This window comes from Buceros rhinoceros, unplaced genomic scaffold (genome assembly GCF_000710305.1).
Source record: "Buceros rhinoceros silvestris isolate BGI_N320 unplaced genomic scaffold, ASM71030v1 scaffold9858, whole genome shotgun sequence".
NCBI classification, from domain to species: domain Eukaryota; kingdom Metazoa; phylum Chordata; class Aves; order Bucerotiformes; family Bucerotidae; genus Buceros; species Buceros rhinoceros.
Window position 1 is genome coordinate 8,376 of NW_010425083.1, and position 10,336 is coordinate 18,711.

General features: G+C 51.4%; 1 protein-coding gene across 1 annotated transcript in view; it reads right to left on the reverse strand.

Moving 5' to 3' along the window:
- Positions 1–7,374: 7,374 nt before the first annotated feature.
- Positions 7,375–10,336, reverse strand: part of RHPN1 (rhophilin, Rho GTPase binding protein 1) — a gene marked incomplete at its 5' end in the record, with an annotated part of 21,522 nt that continues 18,560 nt past the window's right edge. Inside the window, 3 exons of the mRNA XM_010141013.1 lie at positions 7,375–7,569; positions 7,720–7,878; positions 9,118–9,264. Of these exons, the coding sequence (XP_010139315.1) occupies positions 7,375–7,569; positions 7,720–7,878; positions 9,118–9,264 (501 nt within the window). The remainder of the gene's footprint in view (positions 7,570–7,719; positions 7,879–9,117; positions 9,265–10,336) is intronic.

The window sequence follows — 10,336 nt, forward strand, 5'->3', positions numbered from 1 at the left end:
GATCCTCACTGAGTAGCAGCACCCTGAAAGACCCCTTTCCTCACAGCATGACCCCCTTGCACCATAGCATGACCTCCATTGCCCCACAACACATCACTTTTTCCTTGCAGCATGTCTAACTTGATCCATAGCATGAGCCCATTGTGCTATAGCATGATGTCCTTGACCAATAGCATGGCCCTCTTGTTCCATAGCATGACACACTTGCCTCCCAGCATGATCCTTTTGCTCCACAGCATGACTCTCCTTCATTAAAACATGACCTCCTTGCCCTGTAGCATGTCCATCTTGCTCCATAACATGACCTTCCTTTATCACAGCATGATCTCCTTGCCCCACAACATGGCTGTCCTGCCCTGGTGTAGACCCAGGCTGTTCTTCCAGTGCCTCCTGCAGCCTGTGAAAGCCCCACATCTCTGGGCTGGCCTCAGAATCCTACACCAATGGAGTTTGTGCCACAGTGGAAACTTGCCCATTGGTTGTTGCGAAGAGATGGTCAGAGGCAGCTCCTTGTATGGGGATGCAAATCATGGAGTGGGGCAGCTTTGTACTCTGTTTAGGGTATAAATTTTGGAGATTAAAATAAGGGGCAGGGGGAACTATGCGAAAGCTACTAGCTTAGAAAAAGGTAACCCATAATGCCTCAGGACAAGTTCTGGGGATGAATCCAGTAGAGGACCCGCATCCTTCCCCATCCTCTTCTGGATTACAGAGCACAGACCCTTCAGAAACACATGTCCCACAGAAAATAGGGCATAAAGGATCAACGAAGGGCCCTCTCAGCTCCTGCCCTGCTGCCAGATCAGGTCCACCTTGGGCCAGGTCTGCTCCCACATGGGGAGACAATTGCTCCCGTGCATAAGAAGGTGGCTGAGCACTCTCCAAGGACCACACAGAGATGGAATAGGTATCCCCAGCCACTGCATTTGTCCCTGGTAGGAAGCCGCTCAGGATGACAGGGGACAGACCAGACAGCTCTCTGTTCATGGCAGGTTGCCTTCCCTCCTCTCCCTTTGCCCACTGGGCAAACGCAAAATGCCTTGGTGTTGGGCAGCATTGAGGCAACTGCGAGAGCAGGAGCTGGCTTGGGTGCCAGCATGTAGATCACTTTGCACAGTCATGCTCGTGGGGCTACATGTATGGGGTTATGTGACAACTGGGGTCTCGAGCACCATCCCCCCCCCCACCCCCCTGTGCTGGGTGGAATCCCACCCTGGGGTGGCTCAGGGTGACAAAGCCTGGCCAGGCTGTGGGGAGCAGGATTCAGCATGTACCGACTCTGTCCTCTAGTGCAGTTTACATCTCTGCCAGTTTACATCTCCACCAGCACCTGAACCTGCTGGTATCTCCCTTGCAGCTCCTGAAGCCCAGCCTTGACCCAAAACCCAGCCTTGATGCACCTGGCTCTGCTGCCCTGGTAGCTTCACACCTCTCCAGCACAGCCCCACTCTCGTGGCCTCATGTCAGAGCTTGATGGCTTTAGAACCTCTAAGCTTCTGGGGAGCCTGGGCCAAGCTGGGACCTTGCAAATCATAGAACACCAGGTTGGAAGGGACCTCAAGGATCATCTGGTCCAACCTTTCTTGGGAAAAGCCCAGTCTCGACAAGCTGGCCCAGCCTCTGTCCAGCTGGATGTTAGAAGTGTCCAATGCTGCCAACTCCACCAATGCCCTGGGGAGATTTTGCCCACAACTGATTGTCCTTGTTGGGAAAATATTCCTCTCGTGTCCAGTCGGAATCTCCCCAGGAGTAACTTGTACCCTTTACCCTTTCTCTTTTTCGTGTGATTCCTTGTAAAAAGGGAGTCTCCATCTTCTTTGTAGCCACTCTAAATACTGGGACTTGGTGACAAGGTCTCCCCTGCGTCTTCTTAAGGAACAAATGCCTCTCAGTCTTTCCTCATCTGGCAGCTTCCCAGTCCTTGGATCATCTTTGCGGCTCTTCTCTGGTCTCCCTCCAGCCTGTCCCCATTTTCTCTGGATCCTCTCTAGCCTCTCCCCATCTTTCTTTTCTAATGGGGACCAAAACGGAACAGAGAATTCCAGGTGTGGCCTGACCAGTGCTGAGCAGAGTGGGGTAATGACTCTTTAACTTTGCCGGTGATGTCTTTGTCGATGCTATCCAGCATCCCATTGGCTTCCTTTGCTGCAGCAGCACACTGTTCTCTCCTATTGAGCTTGTCCATAAGGACCTCTAGGTCCCCACAGAGCTGTTCTCCAGACAGGTAGATCCCAGCCTGTGCTGCACTGCTGGATTATATCTTCCCAGAGAGCACCTTAGGATCAGCCCAGGGGAGCAAATCTCCCACTGTAGTCCTAGTGGGGCTTGAGGGCCAGCTTGTAGGAGCAGGATGGGTGTCCCCAGTAAAATTCCACCCCTTCCTTTGCAGAGTGGATGGAGATTGCTACAAGCTCAGGGTGCTCTGCCCCAGAGGATGCCGCACTCCAATGCTTGGCTTTATCTCTTGCACACTTCCCCCATAAAGTCCTCGCAAGATATATGGTTTAAAACGCCTTTTTATGCCATGCTTTGCAATGCACTGGTCTCCAAAGCACCCCAGGAACACTTCTACTCACGCTTGGGTGGTAGCATGGGTCGAGGGGTGCCAGTGGATGAAGGCTGCTGGTCCTGTGAAGAGTGCGTGCATTGGCCAGGGTGTTGCTGCCCTCCAGTGGGCTCAGGCTGGAAAGGAGGTTGGCAGCGCGCACCCTGCTCCACACTGAGCATATGGGTGCTTGGGAGATGCCAAGGTGGAATGTGGGGCTGAGGATGACACCTTCCATGGGTGCTGGTCGACAGCCTGTTGAATATGAGCCGGCAGTGTGCCCAGGTGGCCAAGACGACCAACGGCATCCTGGCTTGTGTCGGCACTAGTGTGGCCAGCAGGAGCAGGGCAATGATCGTTCCCCTGTACTAGGCACTGGTGAGGCCTCACCTTGAATACAGTGTCCAGTTTTGGGCCCCTCACTTCGAGAAGGACATTGAGGTGTTGGAGTGTGTCCAGAGAAGGGCAATGCAGCTGGTGAAGGGTCTGGAGAGCAAGTCTTATGAGGAGTGGCTAAAGGAACTGGAGAAAAGGAGGCTCGGGGAGACCTTCTTGCTCTTCATAACTCCCTGAATTTCAGGAGGTGGTAGAGAGGTGGGGGTTGGTCTCTTTTCCCATATAATAAGTGAAAAGATGAGAGGAAACAGCCTTAAGTTGCATCAGGGGAGATCTAGGTTAGATATCAGGAAAAACTTCTTTACAGAGAGGGTTGTGCAGCACTGGAACAGGCTGCCCAGGGAGATGGTGGAGTCCCCATCCCTGGAAGTATTTAAAAGACACGTAGATGTGGTGCTGAGGGATATGGTTTATGGACCCTGGCCGTGGAGGGTAAAGGGTTGTATTCGATGAGCTTAAAGGTCTCTTCCAACCAGATGATTCTGTGATTCTGAGCGAGCACTGGACAAGGGAGCTTTGCTCCCCTTCCTGGGAGCAGGAGAAAGCCTGCTCTGCCCCATCCTTCTCCTGAGATGACTCCATGCAGTCACTCCTGTCCCAGGATGGCTTGAAAGCAGCACCAGATGCTGCTGAAGGGCTGATCCTGCTAAAAAATTGCAAATAAATTAGTTGTAGTGAACAGCAGAAGCACTTTGCATGACTGCAGTGGCCCAGCACCAAACCACATGAGGGCTGGGGGCCACCAGCCCAGTAGTTCCTTTCCCTCTGTTATCCCCAGGGACAACCAGGACCATTAATTTGCAGCCAGCGACAGCTCCAGAGGAGCCATTATGGGTTACAGTGCCAATGAGGCATGAAGCGAGGAGGCAGGCACCCGTCCGCAGCTCCCGACACTTCAGGTAGCTTCTCTTCGATTAAGAGAGCTGTTTTGTACTTAATGGAGGGGAAAATCAAAACACCTTCCCACCACACTGGAAGGTCTGATATATGGGCCAGGAGATTTTTATTATTGAGCATGAAGCTCTGAGAGGAGGAAAATTCAACCTCAAAGGCAGGAAGCAGCTAAAACCCCTTGGGTAGTCTGGGTTCTCCCTGATAGGGCTTTCAAGGATGGTTGACACCACTGTTTTCTGTCTCAAGGGCCTCAGAAATCAACATGGGATAAAAATACATCCTCTCTGTCCCTCCTCTCTGGTCATAAGATGCCTCTAAGTGATGCATTAACTGGTCCCAGCCCAGGATGCCCTAACTGAGGAGCGTTGCACATGGCCTCAGCTCCCGAGCCCACCTGGAGCTCCTCTCCACAGGGACAGAGGTTGGAGACACCTTAAGTACTTAGTTACTGTAAAGCTGTTTTTGCAATGGTTCTTGTGCTTTCTACCCATGTTGCCCCCATCACCTCCTAGTCCAGATGGAGAAGACAAGCATGGAGAGATACAGCAAGGAGGCAGCGAGCACCAAGCTCTTGCTGATGGAGCACATATCTCATCTGAAAATATGCCATCACAGCGGGAGGTGATCCCTGCTGTGGAGTCACGAGTTTCCCACATCCACTGAACGTAGGTGGGAAAAGGATCTACTGCAGCAGAACATCTTACTGTGGGTGGCTTAAAACACTTGCTACAGCTTTGAGGTTGGTGCTGGGTACAGGAGGTCTCATGAAAGGGGCAAGATCTTAAATTACAAAAACCTGTCAAGAAAAAATAGACGCCGTTTTAAGTCTGGCTTGGTAGACAGGAGAAAGAGGCTCTCCGCCACCCTTTTATATACGAACCCAGTGTTGAAAGCACTGACTCTGGTTCATTTCCATCTAAGGGTGTTTAAACCCACCTCTGAATCTCTGAAGAGGAATCACTCTGTCCTTTCACCTCCTACAGGGTGCGCTAGGGTGCTCAGGGTCCGCAATCCCTGAGAGAGGGACTGGTCTGGCTGCCAGGAGCCATGGTCCAGCCCCACCTCCACGGGCTTGATCATCCTCCCAAGATGGTATGGAGGTGTGGTCCAGTGAAACACAGACTCCCAAGAGAAAATGGGCGGGGGGGGGTGGGGGGTGTCCCATGTCAAGGCTTTGCTGTTTACCAGCTACCAAAGAGCTCCTACAGCACAAGTAATATCTTCATTCCCATTGATTTTGTTACCAAAACAAGCAGTTTGGAAACCCTTGTTGGAACTCCTTTGCAGCAACCCAAAACCAGCAGATCAAAGCATGCTGTAAGAAGCAAAGATGACTTTCTTGAAATGTTTCCTTTTTTTTTTTTTTTTAGGAGAAAAGTCTCCAGGGGATCCAGCCTGAGCCCTGCTCCTCACCTCCCATGTTACTAACCCATGTGACAAAGCCACCAGCTCCCATTACACCACACTACAGATGGAGAGGATGGCTCACCAAGGGCTGTTGGGCTGATCTGGATGCTTAGAGCATGCCACTGATCAGGCTGTGCAAGAGCCAAATGTTGTCTCCCAGCCTCGACAGCTCCAGATTTAGGTAAAAATGACCCCAAATCAACCCATTTGTAAGCCCAGCCCAGGGCTTGTTCCTCAGTCCACCTGTGATTCACAACAGAGATGCACTCTATGAAGTGTTTTCCAATCAGTGCTTTTTAATCCATAAAAGGTGAAATCCATGTACAAATTAAAAAAAAGAAATCAAACAAACAACATAAAAAACCAACAAAACCACCATTGTTAGGGAAATTACCCAACTCGCACAAAACACAACCCCTCCATCAATGCTGACGGAGGGGTTGGGCAATGCGAGCTGCAACGTGATGCACAGGCTCGCCGCTTCTGCACGCTTCTTCTCAATAAATACATCTCCAGCTCGGAGATGTCCATGTCGGTAACACATTTAGGATGGGGGGAAGATGTTGCCAGGATGCTTTAACAGCAAGGTGGCCTTTTCTGTGGACCTACTCTCTTCCTTACCATTCCTGCACTAAGCAGCTGGCAGGATTAGGTAGAGAAGCTGACCACACCAGATGGCCTCGTGGTGGCAGCAAGATCCATAATCTGGTTTGAGGATGTGTCAGACTATGGAGAGGCGTCTCGGGCAATAACGCAGAGCTAGAAGCCCACCGTTAGTTCTCCTTAAATAAAACCAGGGCTGGATGCTTGGCACGTGGGCGTAGAGCTACCTAGAAGAAGTCACGGTGCAACCCCAGGGTGATGCTCTCACGACGATATCCTGCTGCCGGCGCACGTTCACCTCGTTAAACTACCGCTACCAATTTGTCACGACTTAAAAAGTACAAAAATACAATCACATCTCTGAAGGGTATTTTATACCTACCAAGATCATCCAAGCACTGAAGACCAGACAGCTCTTTAGCCTTCAGAAAAATAATGCACGAGGCAGAAATGGGATTGAGAAAATTTTGCCAATCTATCTAAGCGCGTATTCGGAGTCTCCCAGCATTTCCAGTACAATTACCAAGATGCATGTATCCGTCAGACCAGCTCGGGTACGAATGCTGACAGCACGGTGTTAGGGTATTAGCAACGTGTGCAAGATCCACTACTAGCACAAATTTAGCAGTTTAATAATCTAGAGGAGCTATCTTCCTGGAATTTTAATCTCATACCAAGAAAAAAACCCCACGGCTCTTAGCTATTAATCTACTCACATATTTAGGGCAATCCACCTCTACTGATTAAAAAAAGCGAGACGACAAATGCATGTTAAGTCGTTCCCTTTTCTTCCAAAGAAGCAGGCTGTGCAGCTGGGCTGTCTTCACTGGGCCAACCTGGGAGTCCATGAAAAAAAAAACAAACCAAAAAGCACTAAAAGCACTAACTTCAACTCATTTCACTGGGACACCCCTAACTGGAATCGCGGCAGAGATGCACAGCCTGGCACTGCCTGGGCAGGTCTGAGCTAGACCCCAAGATGGGATCGCCGCGAGTTATCGATGCCCACACTACCCCCTCTCCCAAAAAAGGGCAGTCAAAGGTGGAGCTGCTGAACAATTCAGCTCCGCCAGCAGCTCTTGGCGAGCAGTGGCAGCTGGGCCATCTTCTACCTTGCAGAGAAAGCCTAGGAGATGCTAAGAAGGTTACAGCTTTTGCTTTAATGGCTGGGGCTTGGTTTGGCCGCTCCTTGCACTGAGCAGAAGACACAAACCACTCCCTGCTTTATACCGAAGCACAGCTCCCCCCAACCCCCTTAAGAGAAAAAAAAATTAAAAATTAAGAATAAATCAGTTTCCCCATATTTTTCAGGTGAGGATCACTTCACGCAGCAGCTGGGAGATGGTGGAGTCCAGTACTGTGTGTCGCTCGCCTCTTCGGAGAGGATCCGACCAGCGGCACATCCCCGGGTCAGGGGAGTCCTTGCAGCACTGACACCAGCACAGCCCAGACAGGCCACCAGCGCTTGCGAAGGTTCACGGGCAGCCAGCGCCGGAGCTCGTGGGACACGACCTAGCCCAGGGGCCACTTCAGTACATGGCCTCGTTATCTCCCACCGTGGTGAAGGGGACGCCGTAGGTGCTCTTCTTGCTCCGCTTGCTCTTCTTGCTCCAGACCAGCAGCGTGCTGGTACTCTTGTTGTTCATCAGGCTCTTTCGGCTGTTCTCCTTGTTGCTCTTCAGCATTCCACTGCCTGAGGACATTGCTGCTGCCTTCTTGTCTGCCTGTTTGTGGAGTGGAGAAAGGTGTGAAGCCAGGGCATCACCTGGGCTGCAGACATGATGCCTGACTTCAGCCCTGCACCTCCAGCCTGACAGCAAGAAGAGGGGAACCTCCTCTGCAGTTTCCCACTTAAGGCTTGTGATGTGACTTACAGCTTTTGGTCCCTCCGAGCCCTGCAGGGTTATCACAACGATCTCCACTCCCTCCTCCCCAGTGCTCTTCAGGAGCTGCACCACCTCGGCGTGCTTGGACCACTTGCAGTCCTTGCCATTCACCGAGATGATGTAGTCTCCTTCCTTCAGCCCGGCTTCCTGCGGGGGAAGAGAGATGATGCACATGTTTGAGAGCTGAGGCATGTCACTGCACAAGGGCTGCTTGGTGTCCATCCCACTCCATATCCTGTGGAGATACAGGCCACAGGGAGGGTTGGGGGTCCACCTACAGCGCAAGATAGTAGATGCTTTCAGCACCCTGAAGGTTTTACATCTGCTTTGCAGCATGCACGTAGAAGTGGGATGCTCTACAGACTAAGGATCTTTTCTTCAGCTGCTGAAGATGTTCACACTTGACATCCAGCATTCTATTTACCCCCAGTCCTGTGACTTTTTGTAGCGTGACAAAAAGCAGATCCAACTCTGACTCTTTGATAAAGGTTAAATGCCGCAGGTCTCCAGAAAGAAGTATTAAAAACATGGCCTGCAAGCCTCGATCCTTGAGAAAACAGCAGGCTCAGCAAGGTTCTTTGCACACTCTTCATCCATCTAGGAATCAACGAGGCTCTTGACATGCTTGAAGGAAAGCAAGTGCCAGCTCGTGGCTGTGGGGACAGCATCAGAGCTTGGAGCAACCCAGCCAGCATATTCCAGGCCAGCTGCAGCAGAGAAAATTTGTCCACACCATGTTTTGGTGCCTGTCTGGAGTTCATTCCCACCCCAGCTGAGTGCAATGAAGCCCAGGGGACACAACCGTGGTCCAGATACAGTCCATATATGGTCTGTGAGAAGATTTTAGTCTCCCAAAACCAGATGTGATCCTGCTGCTAAGGAGGATGTTATTACAGAAGTGCTGGGTTCTGGATGGCAGAGTTGACGCTGATCAGTGCTGAGGGAGTGGGGAGACCTTTCAGATCCCACCAGGATGCTCCAGCAAGATTCTGCTGGAAAAGTTGCCCCTGACACAGTGAGTTCTCACTGAGATAACTCACATTTCAGACTTTCTACTCTGTTCCATTCACTGTCATGTCCCAAAATGGGGGAGAAGGGAGCTGGGTGCTGGCCAAGGAGAGGCTACCAGCAGTTTAAAACTAAGCTAATCTGCGTATTTTTTCTATGTCTGTCTCCTAAAAAAAAAAAAAAATCTAACATCTTTTGTGACACCGTTTTGCAAACCCTGGCCTGAGACCCATCAGGGATGAGTCTCCACCTGAGGACACCAATGCAGTTACCACCTGAGTGTTTTAAGACCTAAAACCACCTGGTACCCCTTCAGACAACCCCTGACACCTCACTTCCAGCATTCCCATGGGGACAGCAAGAGTCTGGGGTACTCACGGCAGCGCAGCCCCCTGGGATGACACCAGCAATGAGGACAGGGGAGTCTCCTCGCAGTGTGAACCCAAAACCATTCTCTCCTCTCATCAGGTGGACTCTCCGTGCTGGGTACCACTTGTTTTTGGCTGAGAAAACTGAAAGGGGCCCCTGAGGTAAGATAGAAACATGGAAAGGACCTTTCAGAACAACTCTGGGGATGTGAAACCTTGCAAAACACCCACTGATGGGGAGGAGGCAGAGCAAGACATCCTTCTTTAAGGATGTGATTTTAAGCCTGCCTGGATGCCCAACCATGCAGATTTATGCACTATAAAGCTAGAGGTGCTTAAAAGCCCATGTCAGGTGTTGGCTTTATGAGCAGCAGCAGTCTCTTGTGGCTTGGGAAGGACCGCAGGAGGTATCTGGTCCAACCCTCTGCCCAGAGCTTAGGTTTGGACATCCTCCCAGCACTGTCCCGCTTCTGCAAGGCAGGAGGAGGAGGTCTTGGCAATGAGCTAGCATCAGTTTAGATACTACAGCCCTGGAGCAAACAAAATAGAAAGCTCTAGTGGGAAGAGCTGGCTCCATATTTTCCCTTTTCAGGGAAAAAAAACCCCATCACCCAAGGAAGGACAAAGGGTGTTGAGATTTTTCACTGCTGCCTGGCACTGGGGGATGGTCCATCAGCATGGTGCGAGATGGTGGGACAGGTCACCTCTTCAGGGTCAGTTTCCCCCCAGATCTTTCCTTTTTTCAAGTTTTTTCCTACTTTTCTGCCCTGGAGCTGTTCAAAAGCAGAGATACCCAACCTCTCCCTGGAGTGCTACTCAGCCCTTACTGTGCCTGGGGGATGGGGACAGCACAGCCAGGTCCCACAGCAGCTCGGAAGTTCAGCCCTGCTTCCTGGGACCCTCGAAGCCTAAAAAGGGTAGGCATAAAGGTCCAGTGGGATATTCCTGGTGCCTCCCAGCTGACACCACCCTGCCCCCAAAAAGCTTCCTTTCAAGGGTCCTTTGGGTCCTTCTTGGATAAAACCCACGCAAAATGCCTGTGCCTGCTGCCCCATGCACCAGGAGCTTTGCAACCCATTTAGGTCTTGCAGAGACAGATCTGCACCCTCCCAGCCCTCCTCCTGCACAGGTCCCTCTCTGCAAGGAGGCAGCTCGTCCTCCTTGGAAAGCTGCCTATGAGCACAGCGGCTGCACCGGGAGAGGGAGAAGAGGCTGCAGGGAGGGAGGGA